Source organism: Mobula birostris, chromosome 8 (assembly GCF_030028105.1).
Source record: "Mobula birostris isolate sMobBir1 chromosome 8, sMobBir1.hap1, whole genome shotgun sequence".
NCBI lineage: Eukaryota > Metazoa > Chordata > Chondrichthyes > Myliobatiformes > Myliobatidae > Mobula > Mobula birostris.
The window spans coordinates 165,030,994-165,055,424 of NC_092377.1; the positions used below are offsets into that span (position 1 = coordinate 165,030,994).

General features: G+C 44.0%; 1 protein-coding gene across 3 annotated transcripts in view; it reads left to right on the top strand.

Moving 5' to 3' along the window:
* LOC140201924 (STE20-like serine/threonine-protein kinase) overlaps positions 1-24,431 on the top strand; it is a 79,595-nt gene that overhangs the window by 44,650 nt on the left and 10,514 nt on the right. Inside the window, exons 8-17 of one of the 3 annotated variants that reach the window (XM_072266737.1) lie at positions 2,994-3,104; positions 4,522-6,441; positions 8,185-8,388; positions 8,749-8,775; positions 12,190-12,320; positions 13,312-13,435; positions 13,560-13,736; positions 18,043-18,172; positions 19,629-19,753; positions 23,857-24,042. In XM_072266737.1, the coding sequence (XP_072122838.1) occupies positions 2,994-3,104; positions 4,522-6,441; positions 8,185-8,388; positions 8,749-8,775; positions 12,190-12,320; positions 13,312-13,435; positions 13,560-13,736; positions 18,043-18,172; positions 19,629-19,753; positions 23,857-24,042 (3,135 nt within the window). The remainder of the gene's footprint in view (positions 1-2,993; positions 3,105-4,521; positions 6,442-8,184; positions 8,389-8,748; positions 8,776-12,189; positions 12,321-13,311; positions 13,436-13,559; positions 13,737-18,042; positions 18,173-19,628; positions 19,754-23,856; positions 24,043-24,431) is intronic. The other 2 variants (XM_072266738.1, XM_072266739.1) reach the window with 2 other exon arrangements.

Genomic DNA, 24,431 nt, shown 5'->3' on the forward strand with positions numbered 1-24,431 from the left:
GAGTCCAGTGGGCTGTGGAGGTTATTCGGGCTGAATGTTCACGGGTGATCGCAGACCCCGTTGCTGGGGGGATACGGTGGAATTACAGAACATGGTCCATACTTCCAAGCTTCTGCATAATGCAGCAAATCCGCGGCATTTTAGGGGCCACAGTGCGCAGCGTAGGAGTGTAGTGATTAGCATAACCCTTTACAGTGCCAGCAATCAGAGTTCAATTCCTGACGCTGTCTGTAAGGAGCTTACAGGTTCTCCCTGTGACTGCATGGGTTTCCTCCGGGTGCTCCGGTTTCCACCCACATTCTGAAAGCTTATGGGTTGTGGTTAGTAAGTTGTGAGCATGCTATTCGGGCACTGGACTTGTGACATCATTTGCGGGCTGCCCCCAGCACATACTAGGGCTATGTTTGTCGTTGACGCCAACAACGCCTCTCCCTGGATTTTTTCGATGTATATATAAGAAATAAAGCTAATCTAATGTAATCTTCTGAGCATCTGGCATAGCAGGCACTTTGCCTGGCTCAGCATTGCTACAGCTCTGATGTATGATTCACCACACTCTATCCAGAGGGTGGTGACACAGTGCAATTCATTTTTACACACAGTTGTGGGTATATTTAATGTGGGGGTTGATATGTGGGTGTCAAAGGTCACAGGGAGAAAACAGGAGAATGGGGCTGAGAGGGAAAATGGATCAGCCATGACAGAATGGTGGAGCAGACTCGATGGGCCAAATGGCCTAATTCTGCTCCTATGTGTTATAGTTAACCATATAACAATTACAGCATGGAAACAGGCCATCTCGGCCCTTCTAGTCCGTGCTGAACTCTTACTCTCACCTAGTCCCACCAACCTGCATTCAGCCCATAACCCTCCATTCCTTTCCTGTCCATATATCTATCCAATTTCACTTTAAACGACAACATAGAACCTGCCTCAACCACTTCTGCTGGAAGCTCATTCCACACAGTTACCACTCTCTGAGTAAAGCAGTTCCCCCTCATGTTACCCTTAAACTTTTGTCCTCTAACACTCAATCCATGTCCTCTTGTTTGAATCTCCCCCACTCTCACGTCAACTCTATCTATCCCCCTCAAAATTTTAAATACCTCTGTCAAGTCCCCCCTCAACCTTCTACGCTCCAAAGAATAAAGACCCAACTTGCTCAACCTTTCTCTGTAACTTGGGTGATGAAACACAGGTAACATTCTAGTAAATCTTCTCTGTACTCTCTCAATTTTATTGACATCTTTCCTATAATTCGGTGACCAGAACTGTACACAATACTCCAAATTTGGCCTTACCAATGCCTTGTACAATTTCAACATTACATCCCAACTCCAATACTCAATGCTCTGATTAATAAAGGCCAGCAAACCAAAAGTTTTCTTCACCACCCTATCCACATGAGATTCCACCTTCAGGGAACTATGCACCATTATTCCTAGATCCCTCTGTTCTACTGCATTCTTCAATGCCCTACCATTTACCATGTGTGTCCTATTTTGATTAGTCCTGCCAAAATGCAGCACCTCACATTTATCAGCATTAAACTCCATCTGCCATCTTTCAGCCCACTCTTCTAACTGGCCTAAATCTCTCTGCAAGCTTTGAAAACCTACTTCATTATCCACAACTCCACCTATCTTAGTATCATCTGCATACTTACTAATCCAATTTACCACCCCATCATCCAGATCATTAATATATATGACAAACAATATTGGACCCAGTACAGATCCCTGAGGCACACCACTAGACACCGGCCTCCAATCTGACAAACAGTTAACCACCACTACTCTCTGGCATCTCCCATCCAGCCACTGCTGAATCCATTTTACTACTTCAATATTAATACCTAACAGTTGAACCTTCCTAACTAACCTTCTGTGTGGAACCTTGTCAAAGGCCTTACTGAAGTCCATATAGACAACATCCACCGCTTTACCCTCATCAAATTTCCTAGTAACCTCTTCAAAAAAATTCAATAAGATTTGTCAAATAAAATTCCATAGTTTATGGAATTACCTGTCTGGATAGCACACAAGCAAAAGCTTTTCACTGTGTCCAGGTGCAGGAGCCAATAGGTACAGGTAGACATGGGCCTACTCTGTGATGTGTCTCAATAAATCAATAAATAATAATCCAACTCCAGTTCCAATATTTTTGCTCTGTTGAGGTTTGATGAAGTAGATAAAAGGGAAATAAATCTTTTATTAAGAAAATTCAGCAGGACAAAGACATTAACCCAACTGGTTCATGGCATTACTCACATTCTCCATAAACTTCCTCCCACACTGACAACGTGTCTCTCTGCACTCAGTAGCCACTTTATTAGGTACAGGAGGTGACCACAGGCTTCATTGACATCGCTATATCTTAAGGAAATTCCTTTATATTGTGAAAACAATAATTGACCTTCTTCATTAGCCCTTTTCCTGTTCCACCTATCCCCTCCCAGCTTCCCACGTCCACCCTCGCCCCATCCACTTGCCTTCCTCCTCAGCTGGTCTCACCTATCCCCTCCCAGCTTCTCACATCTACCCTCGCCCCCATCTACCCACCTTCCCCCTCACCTAGTCTCACCTATCCCCTCCCAGCTTCTCACGTCCACTCTCACCCCCATCCACCTGCCTTCCCCCTCACCTGGTCTCACCTATCACCTCCCAGCTTCTCACGTCCACCCTTGTCCCCATAGACTCTGCCTGACCTGCTGAGTTCCTCCAGCATTTTGTGTGTGTTACTCTATATTTCCAGCCTCTGCAGAATGTCTTGTGTTTACGAGGAGCTTCTCAGATTAATGATGAGTACTCAGTAATCACTTTGAATTACTTCCTGATGGGATTTCCACAAATTGAAGACCCCTGATTGTGTAGTGAAAGGCTCTCATCAAAGATGTTGATTTTCTCAATCAAAGTGAAGGGTTCTTTGAAGAACATTTGGCTGATTTTAGCTCCCTGTGTCTGCTGTTTAATTAAAATGAGTGTTTCTTTCAGCACCCTTTCATGGCTTCTGTTTCAAGCAACAAGCCGATCCGAGAGCTGATTGCTGAAGCCAAGGCAGAGGTTATGGAAGAGATTGAAGAGGGCAAGGAAGAAGAACAGGAGGTACTGGTACATAGTCACAGACTAATACAGCATGGAAACAGACCCTCAGCCCATTTTGTCTGGGTTGTCATTTGTAAACTGTGACTATAACAGCTTAATTAATTATGCAATATACACTCAGTGGGCACCTGCTCATTAATTCAAATATATAATCAACTAATTGAGTGGCAGCAACTCAACGCATAAAAGCATGCAGACATGGTCAAGGGGTTCAGTTGTTCAGACTAAACATCAGAATGGGGAAGAAATGTGATCTAAGTGACTTTGACTGTGGAATGATTGTTGGTGCCAGATGTGGTGTTTTGAGTATCTTTAGAAACTGCTGATCTCCTGGGATTTTCACACACAATAGTCTCTAGAGTTTACACAGAAAGACACGAAAAACAAACAAAAAACCAGTGAGCAGCAGTCCTGTGTGTGAAACCTCCTTGTTAATGAGGGAGGTTAGAGGAGAATGGCCAGGCTGGTTCAAGCTAACAGGGAGGCGACAGTAACTCACATAACCAGCAAAATGTTTGGATTATTTTTCAAACTTTATTGTCTGTCCTCTGGACCCTTCGGGTCCGAGGGCCCAGTGTTAGAGTAAGGTTGCAATGGATCAGAATCAGGTTTAATATCACCAGCATATGTCATGAAGTTACATATGTATATATAACATATATACCATACTATATTAATTTATTATATATTATATAAATTATATATCATTAATTTAGCTGTATATATAATAGTTTATTTAAATAAGTAACTAGTTAACTAAATAGTTAATAAATAGTGCAAAAATAAAAACTAAAAAAGTAATGAGGTAGTGATCATGAGTTCAATGTCCATTCAGAAATCTGATAGCAGGGAGGAAGTTGTTCTTGAACATTTGAGTGTGTGTCTTCATGCTCCCGCACCAAATCCTGATGGTATCAATGAGAAGAGGGCATGTCCTGGGTGACGGAGGACATTAATGATGGATGCTGCCTTTTTGCCTTGAAGAAACTCTTCACCCAGTGGGTGGAACTCCTTGCCATAGAGGTCTGTGCAGGCCAAGTCATTTAAGGAAGAGATTGGGAGGTCCTTGATTGTTTAGGAAGTTAAGGGTTAAGTCACAGTAAATTTATTGTGCAAGTATGTATATGTCACCATGTACTACCTTGAGATACATTTTCTTGCGGGTGTTTACAGGGAAATAAAGAAATACAATAGAATTTATGAAAAACTATACATAAACAAAACTGAAAAACAATGTGCAAAAGAAGACAAAAGATGTTACAGGGAGAAGGCAGGACAATGGGGTTAAAAATATCAGCCATGGTTGAATGGTGGAGCGAATTCAATGGGCTGAATGGCCTAATTCTAATGGTTTGTGTATTTCCATACATTTTTCCCTATTGCTTCATGTAGTGTATTGACTTTATTTTGTTCCCAGATCTCCACAGATCGTCCGTGTTCCATTAACCCACAAAATGAGGAGGAAGAGCAGCCAATCAAGATCACCAAGGTAGTGTTGGAGGAACAGCCAGAGTGTGTTGGGTCTGCTGACAATAGTCAAGATGCCAATGCAACCCTGAATGGTGCAGAAGAAGACAAAGCCAATTCTGCTGAATTAAGAGGCTTCGTAGATGATAGCGAGGTGAAGGAAGATGTGGATTTACCTGACTGCAAAGCACCTGAGCATCAGCAACTGGCTGTGATGGATGAGGAGGTTCATTTGAAAACACCAACTGCTGGATCTACCCTCACGGTCAGTCTTAATCAAGGTGAAGAAGTGACAAGTAACGAGCTTATGATACAGTTGGGAGAGTCAACTGAAATGCAACTAAGAGGAAATAATATCAACGAAAGTGAAAAGGAACAAAATGACAATAAACCAAAAGCTACCTCAGATGAACTTGTGGAGAGCAAAGACCTGGAGACTAATCTGGAAAAGCTAGTACAATCCACATGTGAGGATTGTGGCGATGTAACACCCAGCGGGACACCAGAGGGTGAGGAGATAAGCGATGAGAAGTTAGAGACAGAATCCACTTCACAATTGCGACAAGAGGATGTAACAGAAACAGACGCTGTGCCAGTATCTGAGGAGGTTGGGACAGAAGTGTTAAGGACACCAATGGACCCATTAAGCCAAAGCACAGAATCAACTGCAAAGCTTGAACAAGTGGAAAATTCCATGATACTGGAGGAAAATATTGTGCATCCAAAGGAGATCCCAGCAGAAACAGAAACATTTGAAGAAACCAACACTGAGTCAAGAGAAGAAGAAATTGCTGTTCTTTCCCTGGGACCTGGAGAACCAGATACAACTGCAGTGAAGGACAAGGAGACATGCAACTTGAATAGTGAACCTCATTCTGATATGGATGTAATGGACACTCCCTCACTGTGCAAGGAATACGAACAGGGTCTCAAGGAAAATAAGGCAATTTCTCAATCCCCTTCAGCTATTGATTGTGTTCCTAATGATGATGATGCAGAACCATCTGAAGACACAACAAAGAATGAGGAAGACCCTGGGTTATCACTGCACATGAGCACAGAGCCTGAGATTAATAAAGTAGATGAGTTAAAGGAAGTAGCACACAACTTGGTACTTGTAAATGATAAGTTAATAAATTTTATAGAGGATCATTCAGAAGGGCCCAGTGGAGAGGCTGCTTCTGAGATGCTGCCTTCTGAAGCAGAGGATGAAAACTCTGATCAATCGATGCGGTGCAATGAGGCAGAGAACCATGCAATAAAGTTTCCTGAAGTGAATAAAACACAGTCTGCAACAGAGGTTCTACATGCAGATGAAGACAGCTATAAGGTTGAAAAACCTAAGCAATTAAACTGTGATGAATCTGTGTTGCAACAAACTACTGAAAGTAGAGCAAACACTACTCAAACAGTCAACAAAGACAATGCACAGGAGGCAGAGATTTCTTTAATTAAAGAGAAAGAAAATGTGCCAAAAGAAAGTGATACTGTTGCCATAGTAACATGCCTTGTAAACGAACTGGTAGACTTGGTAATAGTGAACGAAAGAGCCTGCGAGGTCAGTAACTCTAAAGAATGTGAGCAGGAAATCACACTATCCCTGCCGGAAGTAGAAAGTGCTTGCTTCGGGGGAGGTTCCGTTCACGACGCTGAAGGAAGGGGTGCCTCCAAAGGGCTCAACCCCCCAGCTGTAGAGGATGGATCCGGAAATGGTGATGTGGGGAAGAAGGGAGAGCTGCCTGATAATCAGAGAGGCCAGGAAGAACACTGTCAGAGAGAAAAGAGCAAGAGAAATGATGTGTCAGGAGCATCGGCAGAAGATGCTGCTTGTGACCAGCATTATAAAACTTCCACAGGTCCTCAAAATAAGGTAGAGTTTATAAAAGAATGAAACATTTATGTCGGACAATACATTATAGGAAGACTCGCCTCTTCCCTTTTCTCTTCTCCTCACCTGCCCATCAGCTCCATCTGGTGCTCCTCCACCTTCCCTTTCTCCCATGGTGCACTGTCCTCCTCTATCAGATTCCTCCTTCTTCATTCCTTTTCCACCTATCACCTGTCATCTTCTTACTCTGCTTCTTCCCCCTTCCTTATCAGTCCAGACGAAGGGTCTCAGCCCAAAACGTCAACAGTTTATTCCTCTCTATAAACGCTACCTGAACTGCTGAGCTCCCCTAGCATCTTGTGTGTATTGCTCTACTTTATATTAAGCTAGCAGGTAGAATTCACTGGTTATGGACTCTTCTCTGCAGTTTAAAAACACGATACACAATGTACCTTTCTCGATCTAAGATTTTCTGGGATTTCTAGAGAATGGAGAACTTTGAAGCATCATGTAGGAAATGGGGCATGTCATCTGAGCTCCCATTAACTTCAATAATTCTAAATTATCTGTTTTGGCAATGTTGGTTGATAACTAAGTATCAACCCCTAACTTGAGGAAGACATCCCTGATCTTCCTTGCAGAGTGTCACACAATCTTTTGTATTTAGCTAAAGAGTCAGACAGGGCCATGGTTCACTGTCTGATGTGAAAGATGGTACCTCCAACAGTACAAAGATTACTCTGCTGCACTGGAGATTTTATGTTGGGGTCAAGTGAATGGGTCCTGAACTCATAATATTCTAGTTTCAGACAAACTTGTTGCCAGTGAGTTAGGATTGACTACTGCACTGGAATATGTGGATCCCAATCGGCCTCTACAGGCACCTGAGGACCAGCCAAACCCTACAGGAGAACACCACCCAACAGCATAGGAGAACAAATCCCTTAGGAATCAAACCCCAACAGGAGAACACCACCCAACAGCATAGGAGAACAAATCCCTTAGGAATCAAACCCCAGCAGGAGAACACCACCCAACAGCATAGGAGAACAAATCCCTTAGGAATCAAACCCCAACAGGAGAACACCACCCAACAGCATAGGAGAAAAACCCCTTAGGAATCAAACCCCAACAGGAGAACACCACCCAACAGCATAGGAGAAAAACCCCTTAGGAACCAAACCCCAACAGGAGAACACCACCCAACAGCATAGGAGAAAAACCCCTTAGGAACCAAACCCCACAGGAGAACATCACTCAGCGGCATAGGAGAACAAACCACTTGGGAACCAAACCCCACAGGGGAACATCAAACTCAACTCCAACGATTGCGCTACTGCTACTATGGTTGACAACTCTAGCACCCACATTCTGCCTCTTCCTCTATTTTACCTACAGTCGGTGTTCCTCTGAGATTTTCCTTTCTTCATTCTCAGTGTTCTTCTTCATCCAGCCGCCCCCATCACCACCCCTCTCATCCTCAGAGTATCAAATTCAAACATAATTGCAAAACCTCCCTTTCTAATCCCTTGAGACCTCAGTGAGGAACTGCCCCTCACTTTCACAATTGCCCTGTTCATTTAAACGGGGACACTGCCCCAAACTGTGGATCCTTGGCTTTCTCCAAAGTTTACGAATGAGACCGATGGTTATAGAGTAAACTTTGCAGAAACTCCCATTTGTCACTTGTGAACATTCAGGGTTGTATGTGGGCCAATGAGCCCAGCCTATGAACAAACAGGAGAAGAAAAAATCCAAAAAATAACTTTGCTTCTATTTTTTAAGGTTGCAGAGCTGGATGTTTGCAGGGAAACCATAAAGCTGCAAGAAAGGGAGAGATCATGTGAATCCTCTGAGGTCATTCCACTATTGGTTAAACAATCACCACAGGGTGAGAATGGAGAAAGGAGAGGTTCTGACCAATATTCCGCTGAAGATCTTGAATCAGATAGGCTGCACCCTTGCAGTGGAGATGAATTTCACAAACAGGTCCCTCATTTTAACAAATGTTAATATTTTACTACTTTTCTTATTATTATTGAGATACAGCGCGGAACGGGCTCTTCCAGCCCTTAAGCCCAGCAAATCCCCAATTTAACCCTAGCCCAATCACCGGACAATTTACATTGACCAATTAACTTACCAACCAGTTCATCTTTGGACTGCGGAGGAAACCGGAGGAAACCCATGCAGTCATAGGGAGAACATACCAGCTCCTTACAGACAGTAGCGGGAATTGAACACGGGTTGCTGGTACCGTAAGGCGTTGTGCTAACCACTGCTCTGCTGTTTTTTTTTTGCACTATTTGGCAATGACTTGAATGACTGTCTATTTATCTTTATTTCCAGCAGCAGCTTAAGGAATTTGAAGAAGAGGTAAGTAATATTCTGATATGATTGATTATTTAATTCTTATCATTGCAAACATTCCCGACTTTCAGTGCTATACACTTTAATAAGAGTAAATTAGATTAGATTACGAGGACACTCAGTCCTCGTTTATTGTCATTTAGAAATGCATGCATTAAGAGATGATACAATGTTCCTCCAGAGTGATATCACAAAAAAAGGACAAACCAAAAACTAACACTATATAAGCCCAAAACAGAAAAAACACTTTAAACACACAGATCAGAGTTTAAGTGCTTAATATAAAGTCAAATCCTGTGGATGATAAGCATCCAAAATAAAAATAAGATGTGTTCTAAGCGCTCATCTGGTCAGTCTGCATCCATGGTGACGCACGCAGAGTTGAGATGAGGGTGGTGGTGAATATTGTTATCTCGGGTTGAGGCGTTTGGTGTTGTGGTGTTTGCCAAGCTTGGCAACTAGCTTGCAGACGTTTCGTCACCACTTGAGGTGACATCTTCAGAGTGCAGTCGTTGGTGTTTCTCTCTGGGAGAGCTCTCATTGTTTAGGCCACCTCCCGTTCACTTGCCTTGTCCTGACTGGCTACCCCTTCAGTTGGCCCTTGGCTTCTATTGGCTCTTGGGCTGTTAGAGGTTCGTAGATGGCATCTACATCGATATGTTTGCTTACAGAGTTATCAGAAGAGAACCACGCTTCTGCTTCGTGTCTGCCCGTGCCACAACCTCCACGGTGTCCCAGTTAAAGTGAGTCCTACTCGGTCTTCGCGTACCGAGATCAGAGACAGTGAATCACGTCTCCGTACCGCCAGTCTGTGTTCCCGTAAATGAGTTGAAAGTGAAGACAACTGACAAAAGCATTGTGGCGTGCGGGGTCACCTGTGGAGATTGCAACAAGAACTACGTCAGCCAGACAGGACTCGGCAAACACTGCAGCATCAAAGATTTCAGGGTGACATCTTTTTTTTATCAGAGATCTCCAGCACCGTCCTCTGGCAGCCCTGAGCAAGAGGGAAAGAGAGAGACCATTTAAATGCAGGAACCTTCCTCCGGGAACAGTGAGCAAGTTATACAACTATATACTGTATTAGTTGTATAATATGATAAAAGTATCCAAATACTAGGCTCAACAATCCGTGCTGAAGTAAGATGCAAGGGATGAGAGAACATGGGACACGGAGCACAGAAGAGTACTGCACAGCACAGGCCATTCAGCCCTCAATGTTGTGCCAATCTTTTAACCCCTTCCAAACACAATCTCAAAGCTCAAGAGTTCAAAGTAAATTTTATTATCAAAGTATAAATAACCTTATACAACCATGAGAATCACTTAGCTGCAGACATACTCAGCAAATCTATGGAATAGTAACTATGACATGATCATTAAAAGATCATCCAGAGTGCAGAAGACAACAAACTGTGCAAAGGCAAATATAAATAAATAGCAATAAATAATGGCGGGGGGAGAAGATGGCGGCGTGATGCAGCGCGCGCAGCTCTCCGGTGAAATGATATCGGTATTTGTAAGTAGGATGCGTGCACAATTCTGATTTGATGGAGACAGATGCGAGAAGGCACAGAGAAACATCTGGAGAAACCTCTGAAATGCTCGGTTCGCTGCCGCTGCTACTGTGTGATCGAGAATCTCCAGAGGGAAGGCCCCAAAATCCCCAGCTTTGCCTGCTGCTGGCGACCAAGGCTAGGGTCAAAGCGTTCGGCAGAGCTGGTGCTCGGTACTCGGTGTCAGAGGGCTGATCGGAGCTCGAAGTTTTCGGACAACTCAGAGTCGGACTGTGGTCAGGCATGGAAGGAAGAGTTTTCTTCCTTCTCCCGTCTGCATGAGATGCGGGACTTTCGAGAGACTTTGAACTTTTTTACTGTGCCCATGGCCTGTTCTTCATCAAGTTATGGTATTGTTGCACTGTTGTAACTATATGTTATAATTATGTGTTTTTTGTTAGTTTTTCAGTCTTGGTCTGTCCTGTGTTTCTGTGATATCACACCAGAAGAATATTGTTTCATTTCTTAATGCATGCATTACTAAATGACAATAAAAGAGGACTGTGTGTCTTCATAATCTAATCTAATCTAATCTAATAATGAGAACATGAGATAATGAGATAGAGTCCTCAAAGTGAGATCTTTGTGGGGACATCTCAATGGATGGGCAAATGAGTGTGGTTATCCCCTTTTGCTCAAGGGCCTGATGGTTGAAGGGTAGTAACTGTTCTTGAACCTGGTGGTGTGAGTCCTGAAGCTCTTGTACCTTTTACCTGATGGCAGCTGTGAGAAAGAAGCAGGGCCTGGGTGGTGGGGATGTCTGATGATGGATGCTGCTTTCCTACGACAGCGTGTCATGTAGATGCGCTCCATGTTGGGGATGGACTGAAGTGAATCCACTGCTTTTTGTAACCAAAATCATAACTGAGCTGTACCTTAACCCCAAAATGCAGCCTTAGCTCCATTCCCATTCGTACCATAAGACCATAAGACCATATGACAAAGGAGCAGAAGTCGGCCATTCGGCCCATCGAGTCTGCTCCACAACTTTATTATGAGCTGATCCATTCTCCCATTTAGTCCCACTCCCCTGCCTTCTCACCATAACCTTTGATGCCCTGGCTACTCAGATACCTATCAATCTCTGCCTTAAATACACCCAATGACTTGGCCTCCACTGCTGCCCGTGGCAACAAATTCCACAGATTCACCACCCTCTGGCCAAAAGAATGTCTTCGCATCTCCGTTCTGAATGGGCGCCCTTCAACCCTTAAGTCATGCCCTCTCGTACTAGACTTACCCACCACGGGAAAAGACTCCCCCACCATACCCGACTCAGCAACTCTCAATCACCAAACACAGAACAGTACAGCACACTGGAGGACTTTCAGCCATAACTTTGTGCCCACCTTTTAACATACTTGAAGATTAATCGATCTCTTCCTTCCCGCATAGCCCAACCATTTTTCTTTCATCAATGTGCCTATCTAGGAGTCTCTTAAAAGTCCCCAATGCATCTGGCTCTATCACCACCCCCGGCAATGTGTTCCACGCACCCACCACCCTCAGCATAAAAAACAACTTGCTTTTGACATCCCCCTAATCTTTCCTCCACTCAGCTTGGAAGTGGGCTTAGCCGCAGCCACCCGGGAAACTGTCCCTGGCACTCTACTCTGTCAGTGCCTCTTATTACCTTCCACACCTCTATCAAGTCACCTCTCGTCCTCCCTTACTCCAAAGAGAAAAGCCCTAACCACTTGATCTTTCCCCCTCATCAGCAACCCCGCAGTGGCTACCAGGCACTGGGAGAAAATGGATCATAAGCAATATAAATTTAGTAAGGTAATAATGTGGGAAATTAACGTTTGATGCCATTGTAACAGGAATGTTGCATGGGCTTTGTAAATACATTGTCTGTTTGAAGGTGCGACCCGTGCAGAGAATGACGTTAAAGAAGACCCGGAAGTTTGTAGTGGATGGAGTGGAAGTCAGTGTCACAACATCAAAGGTTGTTAGCAAGGATGACAAAAAGGACCAAGATATGCGGTCAGCCAGGTAAGAGTTCACCGCAGTTCGAACTCTGCTGTCTTCACCATCCATTAGATCTTTCTCCCCATCCTACCCCTCCCTGTTGTAACATGAACTAAGTCATCGGAGAGGTGTAGCTGGTAGATATGAAGCAGTCTTTTATTCAACAAAATGAGACACAGCAGGCATCGTATCGAGACCCTTTCGGAGGAAGAGACCTGTTCGACCCAATATTACGTGACATTTTATATGCTAAATATCAAAGGACAAGTCTATATTTACACTGTATCTAAAATGCTTCCTTTGAATTACATATAAATTTCACACCTCCTTCTTCACACCCACACTACAGGCAAACAAATGTATGTTAAATCAGCATTTTCTGGTCTTCCAATTAACCGCTCTTCGGAACCCATTGTCCAGAGCTGCATTTTAAATTTAATGTACAATCCGTATTCAGATCTGAAGGTTGGTGGCTGAAGTTAATGTTTTGCTATACACTCTAAGTCCAGGGTATTCGCTAACACTCCCTGCATCTTCCTTTCAACCTTTTCATCACGGAATCCTACAGCTCAGCAGATCGAGCTGAGTGGCCTGTTTCTGTGTCATACATCAGACTTAGAATCAGAACCAGGATTAATGTTACTGACAGATGCCATGAAAATTGTCACCGTATCAACATTATCAGCATATGCCAGTGATATTAAATCTGATTCTGATTCATATGTCATAAAATTTGTTGTTTTGTAGCAACAGTACAGTACAATACATAAAAAAGTGTACAGCATATCAGGCATTTTAATACTCTTTTGATTTTTGATGAATTTTACCAGTTAGGAAATGTTGAAACACGCTATCCTATTTAATTTCCTGTCACCGATTTGATTTAAGATGCCATTAGCCAGTTATCCTACGTAAGGTACTCTATTACACACTGATTTCCCCACTACCTACGGCCAAACCGCCATTCTGTGTTAACATGGGTGAAACCTGCAGTGAACTCGATGATTACCCACAGGCGCCAGGAACTCCGGGAACTTCGACTGCTACAGAAGGAGGAACAGCGAGCACAGGCTCAGCTCGACCTGAAACAGCAGCAACAGCGAGAGCAGATGTTCCGGCAAATCGAGCTGGAAATGATGGTAAGGCTGGTGTTTGCAGATGTGAGAAAGAGAAAGTACAGAGAAGTGAAAAGTGTAATCTCACGTTCACACTTAGAGCTTTTCGAGCTTCTGTGACTTGCCTGTGTTGTTCACGCCTGAACAGAACAAGAAGCTTTACTATGATCAGGAGATCGAGACCCTTGAGCGAAATTGTAGACAGACTATTGATCGGCTGGAAGTAGAATATACCAACCGACTGCAAGAAGAGGCAAAGAGGCTGAAAGCCGAACAAGCAAAGGAGTTAGCCAAGGAGCGCCGGAATCTGAAGGATAAGAAGCAGGTAAGGTCAATTTAAATACTGTTAATTATTTTCTATTAAACTACACCAGTTGCCATCAGGTACTAGGCTAGATATACTGTGAGTTAGATGTAAGAATCCTCAATCCTGCCCCATTTTACTGGTCTCTCTCTCCCTCTAGCTCAATGCTGCCAGGGTCTTGGGCAAGGTTTCATCAATATTGTTTGTCGATTATACTCTGTAGTTCATGTTATGATGTGCGTCTGGTTTCCAGCACTGCTTTTTTTGGTTGCTATTTTGTGCGATTTGATCGAGGCGGGCTGGCTCTACGGCTAGCAGTCAATGAATGACACAGTACTAGACTGAACTGAACGTTCCTAGACTGGTTCAATGACTTCACGACTTGATGTTTTATATTCTGTGTTTTTCACTTTTGTTTGCCATTTGTGCGATTTCTTTTTTGTGCATTGGGTATTTGATGTTTTCCTTTTGTTCGTGGCTGTCAGTGAGCAGACAAATCTCAGCGTTGTACACCACATATGTACTTTGAATCTTTGAATCAAAAATCCCCAAGTACGGCCAATACAAGGGTGCATAATTTTAAGGTGATTGGAGGAAAGTACAGGGGCTGGGGATGCCAGAGGTAGGTTTTTTCACACAGAGAGTGGTGAGAGCATGGAACATCCTGCAGGGATGGTGATAGAGTCAGGTACGTTAGGCTGACGCATGGGTAGGAAAATAGAGGGCTATATGGGAGGGAAGCATTTAATTGAGCTTAGAGCAGGCTGAAAGGTCAGCAGGGCATCGTGGGCTGAAGGGCCTGTACTGTTCTATGTTCTATGTCTGTAGAATTTGTCCAGAAAATTGATTTCAGCCATTTTAGGTACATTAAAATGCCTACTATGGCCAGACAATTCTAGTCTTTAAGAAGTTGCTTTAGCAGTTTTCGCTCATGGAAAATCATTGAAGATTATCTCTATGATCATAGACAGCATTTGCATGAGTCACAGTTGCTGTTGCATTCATGATGCTTCCTGCGTGTGTGTGTGTGTGTGTGTGTGTATGTGTATGTGTGTGTGTGTGTGTGTGTGTGTGTGTGTGTAACACTACAGCACAGTACAGTTCCTTCGGCCCACAATGTTATGCCAATTTTTTAGTCTACTCTAAGATCAATGTAACCCTTCCCTCCTACATAACCCCCAATTTTTCTATCATCCATGTACCCATCTTAAATGTCCTTAATGTATCTGCCTCTACCACAGGGGTTCCCAACCTTTTTTATGCCATGGACCAATGCCATTAACTGTGGGGTCTGTGGACCAAAGGTTGGGATCCGCTGTCCATTGCAGGGACTTCCATGCACCCACCACTTTTGGTGCAAAAAGATTTCTTAAACTACCTCTGCCCTCCTATATTTTCATCCAATCACCTTCAGATTATGCCCCATCATATTAGTTATTCCTACACTGGGAAAAAGTCTCTGTCTATCCACTTGAAGTATTGTTGCAGCTCTACATTACAATTGAATTGATGCTTAATAGAAATCGGTACTGTGGAAATGAATGGTTGCATAATGGGGCCTCTTGATGTGAAAGTGAGAGAGTCTCGGATCAGGGCAGCCTCAGAATAAACAGACAAAGTCCCTACAGAATAGAGATGAGGAGGAGTTTCTTTAGCCTGGGGTGGTGAGTCTGGAATTCATTGCCACAGGCAGCTGCGGAAGCCAAGCTATTGGGTATATTTAAAGCAGAGGTTAACAGGTTCTTGATTAGCCAGGGCATCGAAGGTTACAGAGAGAAGGCAGGAGAATGGGGTTGAAAGGGAAAATAAATCAGCCATGATTGAATGGCAGTGAAGACTCGATGAGCTGAATGGCCAAATACTGCTCCTAGCTGTTATGGTCTTCTGGTCAGGGCCTGATCATACCCCATGCTACCATTGAGCCTTATGATGTGACTGTGTCAACTGCAGAGTGCGATCCTGTGCTGCGATTTGGCCTTTTCTTAGGACGGAGCCTTATGCCACAATTGGCTGGTACCATGAATGGCTCCTGTACTGCCATTAGGCTCCTGCTGTGATCAGATCCCGTGCCACAGAGTCAGAGAACAGTACAGTGAAGTACATGATGTTGTGCCGATCTGTTAACCTACTCTACGATCAATCAAACCCTCTCACCTAGACTTCTATTTTTCTTTCATCCATGAGCCTATCTAGCGTTCTTTCAAACGTCCCTGAAGTATCTGCTTCTACCACCCCTCTCCCGGCAGCAGGTTTTATGCACCCACTACTCTCTGACTAAAAAAAACTTTTCTCCGAAGTCCCTCCTATACTTTCCTTCAATCACCTTGAAATTATGCCCCCTCGATTTGCCATTTCCACCCAAGAAAAAGTCCCTGGTTATCTATTTGATCTCTTATCATCTTGTACACCTCTATCAAGTCACCTTTATACTTTATACTTTATCGTTGCCAAACAATTGATACTAGAGCATACAATCATCACAGCGATATTTGATTCTGCGCTTCGTGCTCCTGGAGTACAAATCGATAGTAAATATTAAAAATTTAAATTATAAATCATAAATAGAAAATAGAAAAGGGAAAGTAAGGTAGTGCAAAAAAACCAAGAGGCAGGTCCGGATATTTGGAGGGTACGGCCCAGATCCAGGTCAGGATCCGTTCAGCAGTCTTATCACAGTTGGAAAGAAGCTGTTCCCAAATCTGGCCGTACGAGTCTTCAAGCTCCTGAGCCTTCTCCCGAAGGGAAGAGGGACGAAAAATGTGTTGGCTGGGTGGGTCGTGTCCTTGATTATCCTGGCAGCACTGTTCCAACAGCGTGCAGTGTAAAGTGAGTCCAAGGACGGAAAATTGGTTTGTGTGATGCACTGGGTTGTGTTCACGATCTTCTGCAGCTTCTTCCGGTCTTGGACAGGACAACTTCCATACCAGGTTGTGATGCACCCGAGAAGAATGCTTTCTACGGTGCATCTATAAAAATTAGTGAGGGTTTTAGGGGACAGGCCAAATTTCTTTAGCTTTCTCAGGAAGTAAAGGCCTCTCATCGTTCTTCACTCCTAAGAGAAAAGCCCTAGCTCACTCAACCTATCCTCATAAGACATGTTCTCTAATCCAGGCAGCATCCGGGTAAATCTCCTCTGTGCCCCCTCTAAAGCTTCCACATCCTTCCTATAATGAGGTGACTAGAACTGAACACAATATTCCTAGTGTGGTCTAACCAGGGTTTTATAGAGCTGCAACATCACCTTGCAGCTCTTAAAATCAACCTCCAAACTAATGAAGGCTAACACAGCATACACCTTCTTCACCACCCTATCACCTTGAACAGTCAAGTTTAATTGTCATTCAACCATACATGAATACATATCAACACAGCCAAACGAAACAGTGTTCCTCAGGGACCAAGATACAATCACAGTACCAACAATCATACACAGCACAAGGTACATGTAGCACGTATAAGATAGCAAGCACATGTAAGATATCAGTAAAATACAGTCACACAAAAGAATATGTAGACCAATATTTAATAAATATAGACCTCAGTACAGCTTGTCTTCTGCTGGGCGAACACTGGGGGGCAGCACTGAGTCCAACTTGGATGCCGCGCCACACTGCCTCCAGTGAAGCGTACCGACTCCGACGCCTCTCTCCTTTGCAGCTGTAAACAGGCAACACCGTGCGTCCGCGGCTTGAGGCCTGGTCCTCACTGCAGCCGAGGCCACGCAGCTCCCTCGCCGTCCGCCGATAAATCAGTGAATCGGACTTGCAGCATTCCACGTTAACGACGTCCAATAGCGTCTTGTAATCACGAGGTTGTGGACCCCAAGATCCCTCTGTTCCTTCCATAAGATCATAACACACAGGCACAGAATGGCCAAGAACGCTGCCATTAACCCTGTACAACACACACACAGGGTGTTGTGAGAGGAACTCAGCAGCTCAGGCAGCCTCTGTGGAAATGAATAAACAGTCGACGTTATCCGCCGAGACCCTTCTTCATGTCCCTGTACTCTGCCTTCAATTTTGTCCTGCCAAAGTGACATTTTGCCGGATTGAACTCCATCTACCATTTCTAAGCCCAGTTCCTCATCCCAAGAGTGCTGGGGTTCTGTTAATTCGCAATGCAGAGTCCGAGTTCTAAGGCTGTGATTCAGACTACTCTTCACACCTCAGCGTGCCTCCGTTCACACTCACGACGTAACGTGTGAAACCTTTAATATTTTTCTGTGCTCTGGTTGTTACAACTTCCCCACTTTATGACAGTAACTAACATCACAATGCAGGAGACTGACTGTAAATCACTTTGGGATATCTTTCCTTCTTACCAGGAGCAAGAATTCATTCAGAAACAACAGCAGAAGCTCAATGAGGCCTTACAAAAGGTCGTTCAGCAGCGCAAGTCAAAAATATCTTCCACTGATTTTGAGCGGCTAATGAAAGTGCAACAGCTGAAGAGAGGTGAGGACATTTAAGACCACATGTAAATCCACATCACACGTTGATTGTCAGACGTTTAATATCACTATGGTGACAAATTAAAATTGCATATGGCATTGAGACCATTGCTGCCTTCCTTGAGGGTGAACGATGTCGAGTGAACATTGCATGATAGAGCTCCAGACTAACACAGCTTTTTGTATTTATTTCTCACTTGTAATGGCAATGAATTGGTAATCATGATTGGGGTAGCCGTATCCCAATCTGAAACCTCCAATGCTATCAAGTCTCCCTGTCAGCACCACCTCCCACCTCCTAGATCTGAAGTATCCAAGCAAATTATTACTCCTCTTTCTCAGTTCTGTGACCTTTCAACACTATTGTAAGATGCCACATGTCAAAATCAGTCTTGAGCATGCCAGCTTAGTGCATAGCGTATCAATTTACAGTAACACTTCCTCCCCAGATCTGAAACATCCAGGCAAATTATTACTCCTCTCCCTCAGTTGTGTGACTTTTCAACACTGTTGCAAAATGTCCACACATGGACATGTCAAAAGCAACCTTTAGCACGGTAGCCAAACGCTTTACAGCACCAGTCACCCGGGTTCAATTCCCGCCGCTGTGAGGCGATTGAACGTTCTCCGTTTGACCACATGGGTTTCCGCCAGGTGCTCCGGTTTCCTCCCACAATCCAAAGAGCTGAGGGTTAGTAGGTTAGTCAGTTGTGGACATGTTAGTTTGGCACCGGAAGATTAATGACACTTGTCCCCAACACATCTTCAGGTCGTTGATGTAAACGACGCATTTCACTGTATGCTTTGATGTTTCAAAGTTCAGAGTAAATTTATTACCAAAGTACATATTTGTCAATATGTACTACTCTGGGATTTCCTGTGGGTATGCTCAATAAATCTACAGAATAATAGCCATGACACAATCAATGAAAGACTGCCCAACTAGGGCCTTCAATCAGAGTGCAGAAAACATCGAACTATGCAAACACAAAAAGAAAGAAGAAATAATGATAAATAAATAAGCAATAAATATCAAGAACATGAGATGAAGAGTCCTTGAAAGTAGGTCCATTGGGACAGACAAATAAAGCTAGCTGCTATGTTTTGTAACTGCAAGACATCAAACTAATTCAAAGGAAGACACGAGAGTCCGAAACACGGGTCCAACTTCGAGTTTATTTTAAGCGAGGTGCGCACGTGTCACATGGTAGCATAATAACGTATGCAGTTCACGTTTTATACATATAACCCATAATGAATTATTTAAAGGAACAAGAATGCTTAATCAACATATATATATATATATACACACACACACATACATACATATATGTACTGTATATATGTACACAAGATTACTCAAATATTATTGAAATGTTAAATACACAACACTAATCTTTTAATGCTTAGCTGGCTTTTTTAATCTTTTATAACCTTTTGTAAAACCGTTCCAACATTAGACCGTGAGGCAGTGGTCTGGGACGTTGAGCAACGACATCTAAATGAGAAGTATCACTTGTTCAAGCAGCAGGTGAAGGAACAGTTCTCGCTACAGAGACTACAGCTGATGAAGAGGCATGAGAAGGTGAGTGAGAAGCACATGCAAAGTCTACACGCTAAGGGTGAGTATCTGTGCATATGTGCACTCAGAGGTGGTGAGAGTGCCAGATGAGCTGTCAGCGTGAGTAATGGATGCAGGCTCAATTTCAACGTTTAAGAGAAATTTAGACAGGTACATGGATGGGAGGGGAATGGAAGGCTATGGTCACAGTGCAGGTTGATGGGACTAGGCAGAATAATGGTTCAGCACAGACTAGATGGGCCGAAGGGCTTGTTTCTGTGCTGTAGTTTTCAATGACTCTGAGTCTAAGGAGATGGGGAGAAATTCCTTTATTCATAAGGTAGTGAATCTTTGGAATTCTTTAAGCAAGGCAGCCGTGGAAATTCAGTCATGGACTATATTCAAGCAGAGGTCAGTAGGTCTTTAGATGTTAAGAGAATATGGGCTATGGAAATAGGTGCAGGAACTAGGCCACTCAGCCCCTCAAACCTGCCCTCTCATTCTAAGATTAAAATAGATTAGCTTTATTTGTCACATGTCTATCATTGAAACATTGAAACGCCGCAGTGAAATGCGTTGTTTGCGTCAACGACCAGCACAGCCCGAGGTCGTGCTGGAGCCAGACTGCAAGTGCCACCATGCGTCTGGTGCCTGCTTGGCCTCAACTGACTGATCCCAACACGCATACTTTTTGGGAATGTGGGAGGAAACGAGAGCACCCAGAGGAAGCCCACACAGCCACAGGGAGAACGAACCACCTCCTTACAGACATTGGCACGAGTCGATCACTGATGCTGTAAAGCATTACGCTAAGCGCTGTGTTATTGTTCTGCCATTCATCCAGTGTGATCACTGCTGACCTGTGTCGGGCTGTATTCCCCTCTACTGTGCCTAGTCCCCAAGGACACAGAGATCAACATCACAAAGTAGCTCTGAGATAAAAGGCCTTACTGAATAGTACAGCAGGCTTGAAGGGCTGAATGGTCTTCTCCAGTATTTTTATTATGATCAGACCAGAAAAGAAAATCATTATCAAAGAACATTTGCATCACCATATACAACCCTGAGATTCATTTTCTTGTGGGCATACTCAATAAATCTATAGCATAATAACCGTAACAGAATCAACGAAAGACTGAGCAACTAGGGCATTCAACCAGACTGCAGAAGTTAACAAACAATGCAAATACAAAAAGAAGAAATAATAATAATAATAAATAATAAATAAGCAATAAATATTGAGAACATGAGATGAAGAGTCCTTGAAAGTGAGTTTATAGGTTGTGGGAACATTTCAATAACAGGGCAAGTGAAGTTGAGTGAAGTTATCTCCTTTGGTTCAAGAGCCTGATGGTTGAGAGGTAATAACTGTTCCTGAACCTGGTGGTGTGGGACCTGATGGTTGAGGGGTAATAACTGTTCCTGAACCTGGTGGTGTGGGACCTGATGGTTGAGAGGTAATAACTGTTCCTGAACCTGGTGGTGTGGGACCTGATGGTTGAGGGGTAATAACTGTTCCTGAATCTGGTGGTGTTGGACCTGGTGGTAGTAGGGTAATAACTGTTCCTGAACCTGGTGGTGTGGGACCTGATGGTTGAGAGGTAATAACTGTTCCTGAACCTGGTGGTGTGGGACCTGATGGTTGAGGGGTAATAACTGTTCCTGAACCTGGTGGTGTGGGACCTGATGGTTGAGGGGTAATAACTGTTCCTGAACCTGGTGGTGTGGGACCTGATGGTTGTAGGGTAATAACTGTTCCTGAACCTGGTGCTGTGGGACCTGATAGTTGAGGGGTAATAACTGTTCCTGAACCTGGTGGTGTGGGACCTGATAGTTGAGGGGTAATAACTGTTCCTGAACCTGGTGGTGTGGGACCTGATGGTTGAGGGGTAATAACTGTTCCTGAACCTGGTGGTGTGGGACCTGATGGTTGAGAGGTAATAACTGTTCCTGAACCTGGTGGTGTGGGACCTGATGGTTGAGGGGTAATAACTGTTCCTGAATCTGGTGGTGTTGGACCTGGTGGTAGTAGGGTAATAACTGTTCCTGAACCTGGTGGTGTGGGACCTGATGGTTGAGAGGTAATAACTGTTCCTGAACCTGGTGGTGTGGGACCTGATGGTTGAGGGGTAATAACTGTTCCTGAACCTGGTGGTGTGGGACCTGATGGTTGAGGGGTAATAACTGTTCCTGAACCTGGTGGTGTGGGACCTGATGGTTGTAGGGTAATAACTGTTCCTGAACCTGGTGCTGTGGGACCTGATGGTTGAGGGGTAATAACTGTTCCTGAACCTGGTGGTGTGGGACCTGATAGTTGAGGGGTAATAACTGTTCCTGAACCTGGTGGTGTGGGACCTGATGGTTGAGGGGTAATAACTGTTCCTGAACCTGGTGGTGTGGGACCTGATGGTTGAGAGGTAATAACTGTTCCTGAACCTGGTGGTGTGGGACCTGATGGTTGAGGGGTAATAACTGTTCCTGAATCTGGTGGTGTTGGACCTGGTGGTAGTAGGGTAATAACTGTTCCTGAACCTGGTGGTGTGGGACCTGATGGTTGAGAGGTAATAACTGTTCCTGAACCTGGTGGTGTGGGACCTGATGGTTGAGGGGTAATAACTGTTCCTGAACCTGGTGGTGTGGGACCTGATGGTTGAGGGGTAATAACTGTTCCTGAACCTGGTGCTGTGGGACCTGATGGTTGAGGGGTAATAACTGTTCCTGAACCTGGTGGTGTGGGACCTGATGGTTGAGGGGTAATAACTGTTCCTGTAGCTGGTGGTGTGGGACCTGATGGTTGAGGGGTAATAACTGTTCCTGTAGCTGGTGGTGTGGGACCTGATGGTTGTAGGGTAATAACTGTTCCTGTAGCTGGTGGTGTGGGACCTGAGGCTCCTGTACCTTCTTCCTGATGGTAGTAGCAAGAAGAGAGTGTGTCCTGGGTGGTGGGGGTCTCTGATGATGGATGCTGCTTTCCTGTGACAGTGTTTTTTATGTAGATGTGCTCACCGGTTCTGCAGATTCTGTATACACGCACAAAACACTGGAGTAATGCAGCAGGTCTGGCAGCATCAATGGAGGGGAATGAACAGTCAACCTTTTCGGGCCGGGGCCCTTCATCAGAACTAGAAAGGAAGAGAGGAGAGTCCAAAATCAAATGATGGGGGAGGGGTGGGGAGCATGAGCCAGCAGGTGTGAAGGTTCAGTCAATTTCCTGTAAATGCCTGCAAGAAAGTGAATCTCAAGGTAACATATAAATGAATATCATACACGTACTTTGATAATAAATTTACTTTGAATTGAGGTTAGGTGCAATAATTTTTGACTATGCCAATAAACTTTAACTTGAAGTAAGCAGAGGTGTCTGTGTGTCCGTGCCAAGGTATAAGTCAGTCTGCCAAAGCAACATCCTTGCCTGTTAAAGAAAGGGAATTAGGTTTTCTTGGATGGATAATATTATGAAGAGGGTGGTGGAGTGGAGACGTGTCTTTACCAAAGGGGCTGTAAGGCGCTCCTTCCCTCCGCTAGCCAGCAGGTCACTTTATACTTTATACTTTATTGCTGCCAAACAATTGATACTAGAACGTACAATCATCATAGCATCTGCTCAGTCACTCGCACCCCCTCCACCCACCAGTCAGGGTCGCGTGAAGCGATGGGAACAGGTGGTGAAGGTCGGGTGAGCAGCCAGCGAAGGGTCTCGGCCCGAAACGTCGACTGTACCTCTTCCTAGAGATGCTGCCTGGCCTGCTGCATTCACCAGCAACTTTGATGTGTGTTGCTAGAATTTCCAGCATCTGCAGAATTCCTCGCGTTTGCATGTATCACAAGTCCTGGTTATGTGACCACTGATGCCAGGCAGACAATCTCTGAAGAGTTTTGATAATGGCTGGGGTCACCCATCTTGTAAAGACACTGCCTAGAGGAAGACAATGGCAAACCGCTTCTGTAGAAAAATTTGCCAAGGTCAATCATAGTGATGGATAGACCAAGATCACCAATGTCATATGACACAGCACATAATGAACAAACGAATATTATGAAGCCCTTGCAGAAAGCAAAAAGACATTGGTGATGTTAAATTTCTTCTGTGTAATGAGCTGTTTTTTTTCTCTCTGTCTTTTTCACAGGAGAAGGAGAGAATGTCCCACGATCACCACTGCCTCATAGAAGACCTGAAGAGCCAACAGGCACAGGAGCGGGCCCGACTGCCAAAAACACAGCGCAATGAGGCCAAGACCCAGCTGAATATCTTCAAACAGAGCCTGAAGAGCCAGGCCATCAGCCCTCTGGAGCAAAGGGATCTCATCAAACAGGTCATCCATTCTATCTGACCCCACGTGCATCACAGCATTAACACGATGCCATAACCCTAACCCTAATGCATGGGGTCTACCAGAGATCAGAATTAGGTTTAATATCACTGGCATGTGTCGTGAAATTTACTTTACTTTACTTTATTGTCGCCAAACAATTGATACTAGAGCGTACAATCATCACAGCGACATTTGATTCTGCGCTTCGCGCTCCCTGGAGTACAAATCAATAGTAAATATTAAAAATTTAAATTATAAATCATAAATAGAAAATAGAAAAGGGAAAGTAAGGTAGTGCAAAAAAATTTGTTAACTTTGTGGCAACAGTACAATACATGATAAATATTGAAAAAAACTGAATTACAGTAAATATATATTTATAAAATTTA